The sequence below is a fragment of the Mustela putorius genome, unplaced genomic scaffold, assembly GCF_011764305.1.
Source record: "Mustela putorius furo isolate JIRA1106 unplaced genomic scaffold, ASM1176430v1.1 tig00004039_pilon_pilon_pilon, whole genome shotgun sequence".
Lineage (NCBI taxonomy): Eukaryota > Metazoa > Chordata > Mammalia > Carnivora > Mustelidae > Mustela > Mustela putorius.
Genome location: NW_025422174.1, coordinates 2,238,825 through 2,256,649, shown reverse-complemented (window position 1 = coordinate 2,256,649; position 17,825 = coordinate 2,238,825). Strand labels below are relative to the sequence as shown.

Genomic DNA, 17,825 nt, shown 5'->3' with positions numbered 1-17,825 from the left:
GGCGGGGGATCAGCGGCTGGAGAGCAAGGTGAAGACATGCTTGGCCCACGGCCCTCCAGATACGGCCTTCACGCCCTCTTCTCGGCCCACGACAGAACGGAGGACAGCATTCCTCTGTTACTTAGGGAGCCGATTTCTAAGAGGCAGAGAAAGAGCTGAGCCAGGTGGCAAGCGGGGGAATTCTAGGACCTGGAGGAAGCGTGCGTGCACTGGAGACATGTGAGCCTGAGCAGAAGGTGCCGTGGGGGTGGGGGTGGGGGAGTGGGGAGCAAGGCAGACCCTCCAGAACCTGCTGGCATCCACCTGCTGGCAGGTTTTTTCAGTGCAACACAGTCCCAACCGGGACTTCAGAAGTTATGCCACCCAAAGATGAGGAAAGGCCTACGAGTTTCTGGAAAAATCCATAGAAAACCTTTGCAACCCCATGCTTCATTGCTTCTGCCGTAAGGCTTGGGCCAAAAGCACAGGCCTCCACGCCAGCAAGGGAGAAGCAAGGGGGGAGCTGCACACACGTGGGTTCTGGTCCCTACTTTGCATCCATCAAGCAGGCAAGTCACTCACTCCCCAGGGGCCTCCCGGGTCTCGTCCTGGCCGAGACCCAACATCGACCTCACGGAGTGTCGTGAGGCCTCAGCAAAAGAGCAGAACAGCCTTGAAAGCCACCCGGATCCCAGCCATGCCCAGCGCAGGCTGCCTCGCCCTGACGCTGTGCTGCTGAGGCCAGGAGGCGCCCCTGGTGGGATCCGGCGAGGCACGTTCAAGTGACAAAGGACGGCCTAAGGTGAACTGAATCACATCACGAGAGCCGCGCTCCTGTGTCAATTGCCTTTTTAATCTTTCTAATTAGGCTGATGAAAAGCATTTGATTCTACTGCGTCCTTAACGCCGCGACCACCAACAGCATCTGGCCAGAACGTACTGAACAGTTTCGGTTTTCCTTTATCTATTTTATAATTACCTTCCTCTCGCGGCCAGTGATACCGGCCTTCCAGCTAAGGCAGGGCTTCTCAGCGCCGGCACTGCTGACGTCTGGGGCTGGGTAAGTCTCTCCTGTGGGCTGTCCTCGCACATTCTAGGAGATTAAGCAGCAGTCCCTGGCCTCACCTACCAGACGCCGGGGGCCCTGCTCCCCCAGCTGTGACCAGCAAAAATGCCTCGTCCAGACATGTCAGATGTCCCCTGGGAGGCTAAACCAGCCGAGAGCGGGAAGAACTGCTCATCTAAACAACTTTTCCTTCCAAAATAAATTTAAGTAAAAAGAGTAAGTTGTTGGACACGAAAACGCTGTGTCAACAGCAGTGCCGGCTTGCTGGCCGGGCGGAGAGGCGCACCAGGCGACCGTGAGCCGCGCAGTGCTCATATCATTACTGATTCTGCTGTTGTTGCCGTGATTCTCAGGCGCAAACCTGGGAAGGCCAAGGGCCACCTGCCCCCGGCGCCCCCCACCGTGAGCGCTCACCTTCGGGTTTTCGTGCCTGACCTCTTCGATCACGGTTATGTCGCCGCTGCTGTTCTTCATGCTGCGGGAGCTGAAGGACACGCCAGGCTCTGAGGAGGAGCTGGTGTCCTGAAGGCTGTCCCGGCTCGCAGAGCTCTGGCAGGGTTGCTCCTCAGCCACCCCTAGGGAGGAAGGCAGCTGCTTCTTCGGGGGGTGGAGGTTTCCGACTTTCCAGCCGCCTGCAGTGAGGGGGTGGTGGGGAGCACGACTGAACTGCGGCCCCCTCGAGGGACAGAGAAGGGCACGTCTGCTCGGCAGCCGGACCAGCCCCCTGCAGGCCCAGGATTCCATGGGGCTGGCTGGAGGACTCAGGTACATGCCTCCCCGCCGCCCCACGACTCTGCTCAGCTGGATGCCAGACTCCACCCTGCACGTGTTTCCGAAAGTTCTAACTGAGCTAAACACTTGAGGGGGCCTCAGATGGCTGGAGGAAGGGGACAGAGGAAGCTGAGTGGACCCCTCCCTTTACTAGTGACAACGCAACAGAGAGACTGAAAGCGGCTAAGGAGAACTGACTCGCCAGCAGCCAGGAGACACACTACGTGATCGTCTCCTCTGAACTGACGGACTGCGAGATCCCGTGACACCAACAGGTCCCCAGTTAGGACGGCACCAAGGAGAGCCTCGGGTGTCCGCTAAACTGAACGGGCTGTTTTCTGAAGATCGCCAGCAGCTCAGACGGAGGGCACACGTGTCCCCCAGCCTTGCCCGCCCTCCCCCCAACCCCAAGGGCACCCCCTTACCCTTCGCCGAGGCAGAGTGGTGAGGCTGGGCCCCGAGACTGGCGCTGGAGCAGGACTTCCCGTCACTCTGGGATCCTCTGCCTTTCCTCTTGCGGCCGCCCTCCTCCTCGCTCTCGGACTCGGACAGGAAGGCGTCCTCCCCTTCAGGCACGAGTGACTCCTCCTGCACGGAGGCCAGGCTCACGGTGGTCAGCAGCTGGCTCCGGGCTTTCTCCCTTTTGTACTGTCGGCTCAGATCGCTCTCTTCTGCAAACACGCAGGAGATGTACTTGGTGGTGCGCTGACGCCCCTCGTCTTCCATGAACCCCTGGAAGGGATGAGATGTGTTCAGTCACAGCCGGAGGGAGCGAAAATACTCACGCACGTGGGTGCGCTAGGGGCTGGAAGGGCTGCTTCCTGATCTTTCCTGCACCTGCTCTGTCACCGCCCGGGCCCTGCACTGGCCCCACGGACGTTCCCTCCCTGTCTTCCTGTCCGGGCATCTCTCAGCTGCTGCTTCCACAGGCCTGTTGGAGATGGTTTTCCCCACTGCCATCCTGGACGTGCATCTGCTCCATGGGACCATGAGCTCCCGGAGGGCAGGGTCCTAATTTGGCCCTCCCTACCTCCCCAGTGCCCGGCATAGGACTAGGCCCACAGGAGATGGTTTGGGAGCACTGAGTGTTAGCCATGCAGGGTTCGAGGGTTCAGAAATGTTGTCACGGACTGGAGGTCACCAGCTCCATGTGGTCTCTGCCTTGGGGATGGAGAATGAGGCCATCACCTACCCACACTCATTCTCATCTTCCAGAACAGGGGAAAAGGGGCTCCCCCGGGCCCTTAACGGTAGGAAGAGCAACATCATCTATATGCCAAGCTCATGCCGAGGCACACGTCACGCGCTCTGCAATCATCAGCTCGACTGTAATCATGCCTTCCAGCAAAACGGTCCAAATATTGGCAAGAAGAGAGGGAATGACAGGGCCGGAGTGCGGGCGGATTCCTAAAGGGGACCAGCAGGCACATACGGTCGGCCGACCTACTGCCCCTAGGAGCCAGGCAGATGGCGAGAGCGCGGGTGGCCTGAGTGGGGGCCAGGGCTCCTGGACAGCACCTGCTTTGACTGAAGGGGCTGAAAGAGGTTAGCCAGCCTCCTCGGAGCCTCCACACGGCTATGCCCCCTACGCGGCCCGTCTCCTTCTGACTTTCAGGGCTGAAGGCTCATTCTGTTCTTAAATGGGAAACCAGCAACCACCAGCGTCAGGGAGTGGCCTGCAGGCAGCCACCTGCGGCTGAGAGGGGCTGAGACAGCCCTGGGCTAGCACACCCCGCCTGCGGCCAGACACAATGAAGCGGGCACGTGACTTGCCATGTTACCTTGACAACCTTGAACCTCTGAAGAAGACGACACAGCATTCTGGCTTCCAGCTTTCCCACGTTCATAGCCACTCGGATTTCAGCTTGGGAAATGCCTTTCGTGCCTCTGCGCTCAACTGTGGGAAATGAAAATGTGTGAGCCGCAGCCTCTGCGAGGGCGCCCGCCCACACAAGGCCAAGTCCGTCCCGCCGCCTCGGGAAGCACAGGCTCGTCCAAGTGCTGAACCAACATGCAGAATAAAATATCCCCGTTCTCCCTCCCCGGCCAAGAGCCTCTGAGCCCTCCTTCCAAAACGCTTCAGTGCAGCCTCCTCCCCTTGGAGCCATAAATGCCGAGTGGCCGGCTGTGGGTGCACTTGGCTCCAGGCGACCTCGCTTTTGCCCGGCAGCAGGGAGCTCACTTTTTCACATGGACTTTTCCAGATCCATGAAACCGATTCTTTCTTTCTTCTTCTTCTTTTTTTAATTGTTTTAAATTAAGAACTTTTTCCATTTCCCTGGCCTTCTGGGCAGACTCAGATGCATTCTGAAAACCTCAGCCAGCAGTGTCCCGTAATGCCAGTGGGGGCGGAGGGGGGCAGAGTGCTGCAGGGCCCCGCAGTAAGCGAGCGGCCAGCGACTGTGCTTTATCATCTGCTCCGTCTACTTTGTCAGCTCCTGCCCCGCTACATGCTGTCACTGTCTGTGCCTCCGAGAAGCCCTGTGGAATCTACTCAGTGGCTCTGGGACTGGGAACTCCACGATGGAGCCTGGCAGGCGTGGGGGCAGGGGTGCCCCCCGCCCCCGGTAAAGTACATGAACCACAGGGCAGGCTTGCCGGCAAAGGTGTGTGTTCAGAAATAGTTGCCCCTTTACTTCCTCCTACGGTGGGCACCTGAGGCTGCCAGGTACGAGCCATCTAGACAAAGGAGGGCTTGCAGCCTTGAACTCACACAAAAATCAACATCGGCACGAAAGGGAGGGGCGCCTGGGTGGCTCAGTTAGTTGAGCATCGGACTCTTAATTTCGGCTCCAGTCATGATCTCAGGGTCATGAGATCGAGCCCCACGTTGGGGTCCACGCAGGGCATGGAGCCTGCTTGAGATTTTCCCTCTCCCTCTGCCCCATCTCCCCCCACCCAGCCAAGGGCACACTTACGCTTTCTTTCACAAAAAGAATCAGAAGAGGGGACTAGGATGTGTTACTACCTGCTCAAAGCTGGCCTAAGAAGGTTGAGGATAGCTTTTCCCAAAACATGTTCTGAGGAACCCATTTGGAGGGATATTAAGAGTTGATTTAAAAAAATGCCAAAAAGCCCCTCAGAATGTCTGTGCTGATTCCCCGGCATTGCTTTGTACTGGCCGCCAACTTGCATTCTGTGGCCACCGTGCCTCTTCCCCTGTGCTCCTCCCCATGGGGACCCGGGGCCACCCCGTCTACGGCTCTCGGTCACTGGTGTCTTACGTGGATTCCAGGGAATCCAGGGGAAGGGCGAAGAGTGGGGAGAGATGCTTTTCTCCCTGCTCCTCACCAAACTCTGAGCCTGCAGTAAGTCTAGATAGATCTCAGAAGACGCGAGCTAGCTCTTGAATGTCTGCGTTATAGTATTAAGGGCTCAGCTTCTTCGTGCCTTCCACGGAGGGCCCCGCTCTGACGTCCTATTTCTGCTCCTCCTCAGCCACACTCATGTGCTGGGTGCAGAGCATCCCCAGAGCATCCCCAGAGCACAGATGTGGGAACGGAGGCTCAGGACCTTGCTGCCGTCCTACAGAGCAACTACTCACACTCAGATCCGACCCAAAGCCTGACCCTTCCGGGGAACCACGGGGCTCCCTGCCGCTGCCCAGTCTCAACCACACGCCCTCTCCTTCGCGAGCCCTGGTCTGCGGTGCGCGGGACCCACACGCCAGCAGGCACGCGCGCAGGGGACCTACTGAGTTCGTAGGTCTGCGTGAGCATGTCCCGCTCGTACACAATGTCCACCGGGGGCACTCCCTTGGAGATGACCTCCTCGTCCTCATCGTCGTCCTGGTCATGGTCGTCCTCGACCTTCCGTTTGAATTCCTTCAGCAGCCTGAGGCAGCGCACCATGACATCCGTCCCTAGGAACGCAACACGGCATGGTTTCCAGCAAAGAGCAGAACACTGCTGGTGGCGGGGGCAAGGGATAGGGGGTAGGGGACACAGCGGAGACAGAGACCCAGAGAAAGGATCAAGTTCAGAATATTGAAAATAGCACGTCCTGGGGCACGAGACCTGAACGTGTCCTCCACAGAACCGTGTTTTGTGCCCTATAATCAGTAAACAAGGAAATGCAAATGAGAGGAATAATGAGGCACTGTGTCAGTCCTATCAAGCAAACAACGGGCTTCTCCTGCTCAAGGCAAGCTCTGTGACGAGGGGCAAGTCTGCCTGTCCACGCCAGCTACCCAGCACTGGCACCTGGCACACGAACAGCATTCTGAAAGGGGAGACCCACTGCCAGTAAGTTGCAGCAGCACTGTGGATGCGTTCTAGAACCCTCTGAGGGCACTGCTGGAAGGCTTTCACCAAAGATGCCAAGAGTGGGAATTTATTCCAAGAAAACTCCAGAAGGAGGCAAAAGCTGCCAGCCCGAAGAGGTCCACACAACACCGTGCACTAGCTTTCTGGAACCACACGAACAAGGAGGGACTGAGCGGTGGGGTGCGGGCCAGCGCGGCCCTTCAGACACGCACGGTGTGCCACACCCAACCCACACAAGCACCACGCGAGAGAAGCAGCCAGCTTGGGCATGGCCATCCCGAGAGAAGTTGCAAGGGAGAGCAAAAACATCTCAACACTTCACTGGTATGAACTCACTCGTGTGATCCTGACAGTCTCAGGAGGCATTTTACAGACGGGGAAACTGAGGTACAGAGGGTGACATGACTTGCCCATGCTCTCTAGAGCTTGTAAGCAGCGGGGGCAAAGGTACTCGGGCAGGGTCACAGGTCTCCACTGTGGAAGAAATGATCCCGCACCAGGAGGTCCTGGGACAGAGGAGTGCGGGGGCAGAAGAAGGGCCCCTCGAGGGTGGCCATGCCCTGCTACCTGGAACCTGTGAAAACGTGACCCTGTCTGGAAGAGGGACTTGTGGGCATGAGTGAGTTAAGGCTTTTCGCTGTGGGGGTGGTCTCGGTCCGGAGAATCCGGGTGGGCCAACGTCAGAGTCTTCAGAGAGGGAGGCAGGAGCATCAGAGCGAGTGGAGGATGCCAGGCCGCGGGCTTTGAAGAGGGAGAGAGAAGCAGCCAAGGCAGGCAGGGGCCCTGTAGACACCGGAGATGGCCAGGAAGCGGGTTCTCTGAGAGCCTGCTGAAGGAGTAAAGCCCTGCCGACATCACGGGTTTAGCCCTAGGACACCCATCTCAGACTTCTGGAACTCTGAAATCATAAAGCCGCGTCATTTGTAGTCACTAAGTCTGCAGTAGCGGTTAGCACGGGGATGCGGACGGTTTCTCCACACGGACACCAAAGGGTATAATCCAGGTACCAGTGCCAAGTGGGGCACAATAAAGCTGGTCTCTGTTTCCCAGCCATCTTGCGCAGGAGCTGTGGCCCCCGAGGGCCTTCCCCTGGATGGGAATGCTCACACCGAGCACTGCAGACTGACCTCTGAGCAAGGTCCGGTACGACACCCCAAGTGGGGAAGGGCAGTCTCATGGGAGGGCAGAGCATGCGGACTGCAGGTGAAATTCACAAACAGCAACGCGTCGCAGGCCCCGAAATCATCCGACTAACCCTCGGAGCAGGGTCCGGCCAAGGCCGATCTACCAGAACCTCCTAGAAGCAGGCCTGGGGCAAATGGTCACAGAAGTGTGGGAAGCCTCAGGCACCGGTCTGGTGCAATTTGCCTGCACTCGTCACGGTGAGAGCAGTCCCCACCCCACCCACCCCCCGTTCCGTGATTTTTCGAGAGAAGAAACATGACGTCACAGCACTGGCTTCCTCATGCCTTTGCTCCCCTGACGCCTGCCCGGCCTCTCAGGTTTTCCCGCTTCCCAGGGCACTGCCCTTTGCTTGGGGTTCAGGCCCTGCTCTCTCCATTTCTCCCTCTCCAGATGAAGTCTAAAGGAATGGGGAGGGGAGGCACAGTGATGAGGGGGAGACTTGGGCCTGTCTGTGTGGGTGAAAATTATTTCAAGGCTCAAGTGACCACAGAATTGGATGTCGCACTGGTATTTCCTCCTCGGAGTGAGCACACCCAGCAGACACACACACAGGCAGAACAGCGACCACCAGGTCATTCCCCACTCGGTCTTCCCCGCTGTGCTCTACCCAAGGCCCTCCCAGGCCTCTCAGCCCCCAGGGGCCCCTCTTGCCCCTCAGACAGCGCTCCTAGAGCGACCACCCGCTCCCAACGTCAGAACTGTTCCCATCGCTTGAATACACGCAGCGCGCCAGACACCGATGGAAGCTCTCCGTGTTTCATACAAGCTGGTCCTCCCCGCGGCCCAAGCAGGTGGCCGCTACCATCCCGTGTCCCACTTGAGGATACCGGGAGCTGAGGCATTTGCCCAAACTCCCGCTCCTCAGCAAGGGAGAAGAAGCTGGGATTTACCAGGCTATCTGTCTCCCGAGCCCAGGTCCCCAACCATGGACAACATATAGCCCTGAACGCAGAGGCATCCGTGTGACTGAGCACAGCTGGTGACCTGGGGCCGGGGATGCAGGCTTCTGCAGAGGCGGTGGCCCGGGGCAGCACGTAGGGGACACAGACCGGCACCGCTCACCAAAGCCAGGTGTTCTTTCTCGCATCCCGTTTTAGCTTCCTTACGGGCTGAACTGGCCAAGGAGAGATACACGGGGCGGCGCGGTCATCAGCCCAGGGGGCGGCAGCGAACGGCCACGACAAACTCGTGGGTCAGAGGGGCGAGAAGGAAGCCCCCCTTGGCCTTCCCAGCGTTTGCACCTCATAGCAGCGTCAGGTCGGCACCTGAGCTCCCCTCTGCTCCGACAACACGCGATGCCTGTCCCGTCACAGCCTCAGCACGGCCTCGCCCCAAAGGCCCCGCCGCTGCCTCTGCTGCCTGCCAGGATGGCCAGACCTTCAGGGGAGCACTGGGGGGAAGCGGGGCTCCAGGGTCAGGTGGACACAGGGCATCTCAGCTCTACAACCACTCATTTTGGAGACTCTGGGGAAGTGAGCAGAGCTCCTTGCATTCCAATTAACAAAGTGAGAGGCCGGTGTTCTCCACCTCATGCCCAGGGGACACCCATGCAGAGGCTGGCACAGAGCAGTCAGCTGGCCCGAGAAGCGGGCACGTGCCCTGACCCTTAGATGGCACAGTCTGAAGCTGAGGGCCTCTAGAAACCCCACTGCACAGGCGAGTCTCCAGCATACTTCCAACGGAGGGTTCGGCTCAAGCCACTCAGACTGGGCTCAGCACGAGGCCGCTGTGCTTCCAGAAGGCCAGGCAGGACGCATCCTGGCAGGATGGCTGCTGGCGGGTTAGGGTCCACGGGTCTGCAGCTCTAGCCATCCCATCCAGCATGGCTGATTTCCCTGCCACGAGTCCCAATAGCACTGACTTTCTTCTAGAGCCGTCAGACAAGGAAATCCCAATCATTTAACCAAGCTAAGGAGAATGTCTAGCCTCGTGGGGTTATAGGTAGAGTTGTTAAGACCTGAGGCCAGTGGAGGAGGCAACACCGGGTAGTCTGTGGCTCACGGCTCCAAGGAGCCACTGGGAATTCGTTAACGCCAGCCTTCCATACCTTTCCCACGGCTCTGGAAGTTTACCAGCCCCAGAATTCCAATTTTTATTCTTGGGATCCCTTCAGCTCCTATTTGGCTATTTTTAAGGCAATTTAAAGAGCCTGTTCCAGACTGCAAGTCAGCAAAAGCCGAAGCAGAAGGGGCCGGAGTGAGACCCCAGGCAGCACACACCCACAGGGCAAACGGAGCCCACGGGTCTGTCTGAACGCCCACCCTGACGACCAGCCACGCTTCCTGGAGGAGTCACAGGCCTATTAATGGCACCCACGGACGCCTGGGCATAGGGCTTACTTCTCAGGAACAAAAGGCAAGACAGAACCAGCCAGATCACTGCACTCAAGCGTTTTAAAGGTAGAGTGTGCATTGATGTCCACAGTTCCACACGAATCAAGCACACGGTTCTGTTGTGCCAAAGATGCCGGATGGGCTTGCCGTGGCACGAAGGAAGAACGGCTTCGTTTCCATACTATGAAGAGCCGCGAAGAAGGGAAGGGGTGAATCCTCCCTGAGACCCCAGGGTGTGGCAGGTGATTTCAGAATCAGTTTAATCACCTGCCATTTTACGAGAAAGGAAAACAGGCTCAGAGGGTTGATGTGGCCTAATGGATGTCCTGGACCTAGAAAGTGGCCCTCCTCCCACACTGGGCAACGTGGCTGGGCTTGCAGCTTCCAGGTTCTATTGGAAAACACCCTTCTCTGTAAAGGGACATCCTGAGCGGGCGTAAAGGGGACCCACAGCCCGTGTTTCTCACACTCCCAGCCAAGAGCTCACCTGGCCACCTAGCAGACCGGTGCGCTTAACCTGACGAACCCAGGAGAAAGCAAAAACAAGATGGGAACAAATGAGCGCCATGCCAGCTTTGCTCTTAAGTCACCCATGAAGGGACAGTCCTACTGGTGAGCCAGGGACAGGTTATGTAAATTCAGTTTTACTCCTGTCCTGCTACCCCCGCCCCGCACACCCCTAGATGGGTCTGGGGTTGCCAGTGCTAGGTAGTCTGGAAACTGAACCGAGAAACCAGCGCATGGGACAGTCTACGGAGGTAAGGGCTTTGGGTAACTGCTGGACACAGAATTCAAGGGCTGCACTCCGAATGAGGGAGGCTGCTGCAGCCCAGGCACCAGAGTGATAGAACTGGTTAGAAATCTGGGCTCTGGGGACCCCTGGGTGGCACAGTTGGTTTGCTTAGGTCATGATCCCTGGGCTGAGATGGAGCCCCGCGTCGGGCTAAGCGTTTGGAGCCTCCGTTTTTTTCCTCTGTAAAATGGGCATAATCGTAACAGCGTGGCTGAACTAACCCGCAGGGAAGGACCTGGGAGTGAATGCAGGTAAGCGCTCAGCCTCACGAACTGCGCACTACCCGCCGCGTGATTACAGGGAAAGGAGCCAGGAGTGCTGGGAAACGAGGCGGCCCGTGGAGCTAGGCAGGGGAAGGCGAGAGGGAAGACCCCGGAGGCGGATGCTAGAGGGCACCCCGAACTGTCTAGGCAGACATGGGCGAAGGCCGGCGGCAGGGCAGGGATGAAGGGGAAGGCTGGCTGCGTGAGGTCTAGAGGCCAAGCAATGCCGCTCGTTATTTTGTATCTTGTGGCCCTGCTTGCCTTTATTCCGCAGGCACGTTTTGGTAATCTCTGCGGTGGATGAGGGAGAGGGACCGGAGAGACCGGCAGGGGAGCCCACATCTTCCGACTCTCCTGCCCTGGACGGCTGTCCTAGGCTGGCCCTGTCTTCAGCCCCTGCCACTGCTCTGGCCCCAGACGCTCGCCCACCAGCCACCACGGCCCGTGAGTTCAGCCCCTGCCCTCTCTTAGGGAGGCAGCCAAGGGCCCTGGTTAGAGACTCACACATTCTGTGTTCAAACCTCCACACTGGCTCTGCCTCGTTCTACGGCCCGAGGCAAGGGATATGTGCGCGGGTTTTCTCATCCGCGGAGGGAAGGAAAGAAAAGCACCCACATGATGGGGTGGCCATCAAGGATCCAAATCGAGCACCAACACTTGGCACAGAGCCTGGCATCATCTATGGATGGCTTTTCCACCTCTCCCTGGGCTCCAAGACTGTCCACAAATGGGACAACAGAATGGAAGAATGTCCCCGGGTGCCTTCCTCTTTCCACGGCCCAAGAAAAGTTGATGGAGCCGAAGTTTCCCGTGCTAACCGAGCAAGGTGACAAGGAGGCTGACAAACCATGTCCATAGAAGAGGATTTGCAAGCTTTAGGACACTGGGAAAACGCTCTTAGCTGGTGACGAGTTCCAGAGCCCCCATTGAACACCCAGGGCAAGAACCACCTCCCAAGCCCTTTGGGCTAAGTCAGGGATGGACCCATTTAGGTCCCTGGAGGTTCTCAGAGACCCACTGAAGGAAAAGTGCTGGTGGAAACCATGCTGGGCTGGGCATGACTGCAGTGGACCTTTCTTGAGGGCTGTGAGCAGGCACCAGTTAAGAATGGAGTGGCACCCAGCACGGACACATCTGTCACTCACTGGCCTCCCAGCCAACCTGTGGCCAGCCAGTCCCCTCTGTGACCAGGCACGTGCTCACACGTCCCTGCCCTCGCCTCTTCCGAGCCTGGAGAGCAATCTTGCCAGCCCCTCCCCACCATCAGCCCTGTGTGCGGCACACTTATTGCCACATGCCCCCGTCACACTCTGCAGACTAGTCCTGCGGCCCCTCACCACCTGCCCCCGCCACCCACAGCACGGCTGGGACAGGCGCACAGGAGCCGCGAGGGAAGGACTATTTCCCACCAAGGTCACAGTCCCCAGGTGCTGAGCCCCTTCTCGAGAGGGAGGGCTGCTTGGGGCTCAGCTTGACCTGACCCAAGGTCCGGAATGAACGCCACGGAGGATCTTACTCCGTATTCCACCTTTCAGGCGCTTGCCTCTAGTCGTTTTTGGTTTTTTTTTTAATATTAAAATGTCTGTTTCTTTTATCTGTCTTAAATATTGAGAGTAATTACCCTTCCTTTTTGAGCTGGCATCCTTTAGTCAACGTTGCCACTTTTAACCGAGAGATCTTCCTATTCTAACTATTTTACTGGTTCCACCACCGCCCCATGCCACTAATTTCCTAAGCTTTAAACTCCGCTCCTGACGATCTTTTCCTGTCCTTTTCACGTTTATGTTCACCCTTTATCCTTTCTGTGTTTCTGATCTTCATTCTTTTTAATTCCGCTCTCCTGGTTTCAAAGCTCTTTTAAACCTTTATCTTTATTTTACTGTGTTTTAATCCTTCTCGATATGGCTTATTTCTCTTTTTCCTTAGCTTGTATACTTTAATCCCACTATAACTTTTCAAAAGTCGCTTTGTGCCACTTTTTAATGATCTTAATTGAGTTTGCTGCACCCGTTACAAGTGTTTCTTGCTGTTCATTTTTAACTGCTTTACTGAGTCTCGATCCACATTCTGCACCATTCACCTCGCGCACTGTGCACACCAGTGGTGATGTGGCATATTCCCAGGGTAGGTGTATCTGTCCACAGTCTAATCCTGAACACTTCCCCACCTTAGACCTTGCAGCCGGCACTCTGGGTGCCCCGAGGCGCTCACTGATCTACTTCTGGATTCCCCACTCTGGACTTTCCTGCAAATGGACTCCTACAGCAATAGCCTTTTGTGACTGGCTTCTTCCTTAGTTGGATGGTCTTGGCAACCCTACTGAAAATCCGCAGACCACGGCATGTGGGTGTACGTCTGGACTCTCAATTCTACTCCTCGATCGGTCTGTCCTTGTGGCAGTACCGTACTGGCTTCATTATTGTTGCTCTGCAGTAGTTTCAAAACTGAGAAGTGTAAGTCTTCCTACAATACTTGATTCTTATTTCTCAAGACTAACTTTCTGGACACCCTGCAATTCCGTATGAACTTCAGAATTAGCGTGCCGAAGTCTACACATCAGTTGGTATTTTCCTGGTTTGGGGAGTGCTGCCATCTTTACATTAAAACTCCAGATCCAGAGCGCCCGCGTGGCTCAGTCGGTTAAGGGTCTGCCTTCGGCTTAGGTCTCAGGATCCCGGGACCGAGCCCCACATTGAGGCTCCCTGGTCAGTGGCTCGGTGGGGAGTCTGCTTCTCCCTCTGCTCCTCCCCTCGCTCGTGCTCCCTCTCTCTCCCCCAAATAAAATCTAAATAAATAAATAAATAAATAAACAAATCTCCAGATCCATGAACAAAGGATGTTCCCATCTGCTTAGATCTTAAATTTGTCCACACTGTTCTGTAGTTCTCAGACTGTTTTATACTTGGTGTGCTTGAATGCATTATTCCCAAGTGTGTTATTTTTTTTTGATGCTACAGAATTGCTTTCTTAATTTTGTTTTCACATTGTTAATACTTTTGTATATTAACCTTGTATCCTGTAATCTTGTTGAATTTGTTCTTTCTTCTTAAGGGACATGAATTAATAGCTATGGGAAGAGTCTATATCCTAAACAGGGAAAAACGGGGGAATCCAGGTGTTTGGACCCCTTCTCCATCCTTTTCAGTGCTGGACAGCCGCTGACTGAGCCCGTCGCGCGCCCCAGGGCACACAACTTCTGTCGCCTGCTACCAGTTGGCCATCATTTTCCGAAGAATCACAAAGTTAACTTCTCTTTCTCTTCCCCTTTGTTCTCAGCCCAAATGAATAAACACAGTATGACTAGCAAACACTTGAAGAATATAATCCAAATTTTGCAAAACAGATCAGTTCAGGGTGACCGTTTTTATAACCGAGGCTTTTTTTTTTTTCTTTTTGCAAAGCAGATCACTGCGGCTTCCTGTAATGTACTTGAAATATGCCCCAATCCAAACTCTTTATTTACAGCTCTTAGAAACAACTCGTATAAATCCAGGCACACCTGTAAATTTACATGAAGTAATCCATCATCTTTATTTATTATTTAAGTCTTGTCTGTGCTGTAATGCCTTAGAGGGAAGGTTTATGTTAATTCTGTAAATTGGGAAGACAAGGCACAAGACAAAAAGACTAAAACTGCCTTCACCCCTTGTCTCCTGCACAGGAGAGGAACCAAGTCGTGTCTAATTAAACTAAACTTGCTGAACACTTGCTCAGCACCCGCACTGTTCCGAGCAGACGCCGCGAGGCCTCAAGGACAAAAGCGGCGACAGGCGGCCCCGCTCTCAAGGAGCTCCCGGCCTCGCTGGAACCGAGTCACACAGAGAAAAACCTGAGTCACGCTGGGAGTGAGGGGCACCCAGCCCGTGAGCCCGAGCAGCAGGAGGTGGGGAACAAGACCAGCCCGGAATGAGATGATTCTCCTGAACCGTCAGAACGGGCTCTACCGGGCTGTCTGATGGTCACTGTCTTAGGGGTCTGCCCACTTCAGCCCACGTAAGGAGCTAAAGCCATCACGATCATCAGTAGCCAGTCTTGGGGGGCTTCTGGACTTCTCTTGCCAACACTAGGCTTCAAGAAAACGGGGACCACTCACCATGTGACGCAGACACACAAAGCAGGAGGCAGGGTGTCCTTGGGGGGTGGGGAAGATGGGCCTGTAGAAAGGCAGCAGCATCTCTCTGCCTGGCTGATGGCTATTAAAGAAATGCAGTTTAACGTTGCCTAATTTCACTTTTTGCAGGGAAGTTGAAAGGCTGACTTTTTAGGGACAATTTCTGATTTTTAAATACTCAGCAATGAACTCAATGAAAACACGCACTGTGAGCCAAGCAAATCACATTGCTACATGTGGCCACTCACTAGTCTGTGGCCCCTGCTGTGTACAGGTCTTCTGTAAGCCCCACGACACTCTGGAAAGTCGCATTATTACCCCCAGATAAGTCTGCTGAGGCGGGGAGAGGCCAAAACTTGCAGAAGGTCACCCCAACAGATGTGACAGAATGAGAATTCTGACCCAGGGCTGTCTGACAACAGAGTTTGCTCTGGTTGGTGTCTTAGCTGCAAGGGCAGGCTTACATTTCCAGGGACCCCAAGCCTGGGACAAGCTTTGCTCTGTGGCTGCCTGATCAGCAAGAAAGTTTCTTTAAGGGCGTCTCCTTTTCAGTTTCTCTTTCCTTTAAAAATATAATCATTCTATCTGTTTATTTTTAATGTCTTCCTTCCAATAAACCAGGAAATAAATTAACAGACCCACAGGTCATTTCGGTATTAAGCACGCAGAGAAGTCCCCAGGGCACCTCTGGGACTTTCATCCCTGCTACAGGACTTGGCGGTACTTCCTGGTTTTCTTTCTACTGAAAAGGCTGACGCCACCTTTCTGGAGGGATCTCAGGCATTCGACCAGTCCCAAGTGCCCTTGGCACTGAAGGGACTCAAAAGTGAGGTCCCCTCTGGGGGCCCTCCTGACCGCAGGGGACACCTGCCTTGGTTTCTTCACCTGTAATGTTTGTCTGTTACCATCTCCTTCACAAACTTTGCTCCGACATAGGGAAGCCAGGCAGGATGGGCAGCGACCGATCAGTTCAGCAAGGTCAAGGAAGAAACAGAGCCCCTCAGACCAGCAGTTCACGGCCACTTGCCAAACACGACTGCCGACCTCCAGTACACACCGAGCGGCTCACTGGGTAGGCCACTCTCTCCTGAGCGTCCGTCAGCACACTCTCTCCTGAGCTGCAGTGACGAAGCAGCCTCTGTAGGTTCCCTACTGTGCCCACAAAGTCAAGCTCTAACCTTTTTTTCTTATACACCTTCTGGTTTTCTTTGGCCTTAGTAACTTCGTGCTTTCCCACTGCCTTGGTTGTGTGCGTACCTGACACTAATTCCCACGCAGGCCCTCTGCCAACCCGCAACCTTCTCTAAACACTCACTCACTGAGAAGCTGATCCTTTGCACGGACTTCCTTCCCTCCAGAGCGCTTCCGCCCTGCTCCCGTGTGGCTGGTTGCCATGGCGCCCATCACAGCGATTCCCCTTCACCATCTCCCCATGTTTTTCCTGGTCTCCCCCACGACCCGGACCCCACTTTTCCTGCCTCTTCTTTCAGTCTGCTGTTTGATGGTCTCTATCCTCCCGCAGCCTCCTGGAAGGGAACATGGGAGATGCGAGATGAACGGTCTCGGATCTGAACGTGTGAAAACCTCCGTATTTTCACAGTGGATTGCTGTGAAAGCAGACCAGAGAGCTGCAGATGGAAAACCCATTCCCGTTAGCATGAAGCACTGCTCCGAGGCCGCCCGGCTTCAGTTAGTACTGGAAGTCTGCCTTCTCCTCTCTGAAGTCTCCCTTGCTCCAGGTTTCCAAAGTCCCAGGGTGTTAGGCTTTGGTGTGGGGTTCTGCGTGTTCTTTGTGCGAGGCACCTGATGGGTCTTTTGCTCTCTAGGACTTGTGTCCTGCAGCTCTGGGAGACTCGCTCACTGTCTTCCTTCTTCCTCTGCACACATTCCGTCTCTCCCCGAGCCCTTTGTGCAGACGCTGGACCATCTAGGCTTAGCGTCTTACTTTCAACTTAGCTCTGTTTCTCACCTCCTTTGAGTTTTTCTGAGATTTTCCTCCACTTTATCTCACCACCTTCCCTTCTGCTCATTCTTTTGTTGCAATAGTGACATTTCTTCTATTTGCAAGAGCTCTTTTTTATCTTCTGCATGTCCCTCCTTGAGCGCTTCTCCCTGTGTTTTCACGGATGCAATGCTTTCTCTCTGCCAATTCTTTTAGGTTTTCTCTCCTCCTCACTTTGTTCCTATTTCCTACATTTGTTTGTTTCTGTTACACTATTAGACTTCTCAAGTGTTTGGTGAAGCATTCAATTGCTGCCCAAAGACTATGTTTTGGGTGTTGTGTGGGGTGGGGAAGGGGAAGGAGCGATTGAGTGGCCTTCCGTGTAGGGTGAGTGGGCAGGGGCCAGTGGTTTTGTTGGGATCGCCCTAATTTCAGTATCTAGAAGACTTTTCTCTTGGACTGGTTGGTTTCTACAGAAAAGGAGCCTCCAGCCACCAGCCTAGGGGACACTAAGTCTCGCTGCCAATGTTCTAGAGCCAAATCTGGAACCACAGTGAGAGAACCCTCCCCTTTTAGTGTCCTATTTTCAGCACGCCACCTGTCCCCAGCGGGGTCTGTGAATCCAGAAACCTTCCAATGCATCTTATCTTGAGAGAAGTAGAAAAAGCCAAAGCTTTGTGGGAAAGGGCCTCTTGATTGGCTATGCAAAGGAGGGGCGAGGGCCGGGGAAGCAGCAGTTTCCGACACACACAGCCAACCAACCCTCTGGCCTCCGGCACCATCTGCACTTGTCTTCAAAGGTACCTGGAATCGCCACATTTTTCATTTATTTCAGGGTCTGAGGCGTCAATTCTTGGCGACTGCCCTTCACTGGCATTGAGTCTCCCCAGGCTGCTCAGTCCGTTACTACTGTCCTCCTGCATCGAGCTCCAGACCACTGCTGACGACTCTCTGCTGTCATTCCTGTCCTAGTCTCTCTGTACCTGCAGGCTGCTTCCCTTTATCTCCCTGTCATCACTAGGGAAGGGGCTGGGGAGAGGGCGGATAAATGCGAATGTCCCATCTATCACCTTCTCCTGAAAGACCTGACCCTCAGCTTCTTAAATGACTTCGGTTC

General features: G+C 55.1%; 1 protein-coding gene across 3 annotated transcripts in view; it reads right to left on the bottom strand.

The window, feature by feature from the left end:
- The window catches only part of GTF3C1 (general transcription factor IIIC subunit 1), a 68,319-nt gene that overhangs the window by 34,254 nt on the left and 16,240 nt on the right, over positions 1-17,825 (bottom strand). For 2 of the 3 annotated variants that reach the window (XM_004774007.3, XM_004774006.3), the window contains exons 7-11: positions 5,511-5,678; positions 3,598-3,713; positions 2,242-2,548; positions 1,460-1,677; positions 959-1,072 (exon numbers count right to left, since the gene is read on the bottom strand). In XM_004774007.3, coding sequence (XP_004774064.1) covers positions 959-1,072; positions 1,460-1,677; positions 2,242-2,548; positions 3,598-3,713; positions 5,511-5,678 — 923 coding nt within the window. The remainder of the gene's footprint in view (positions 1-958; positions 1,073-1,459; positions 1,678-2,241; positions 2,549-3,597; positions 3,714-5,510; positions 5,679-17,825) is intronic. The other variant, XM_004774009.3, reaches the window with a different exon arrangement.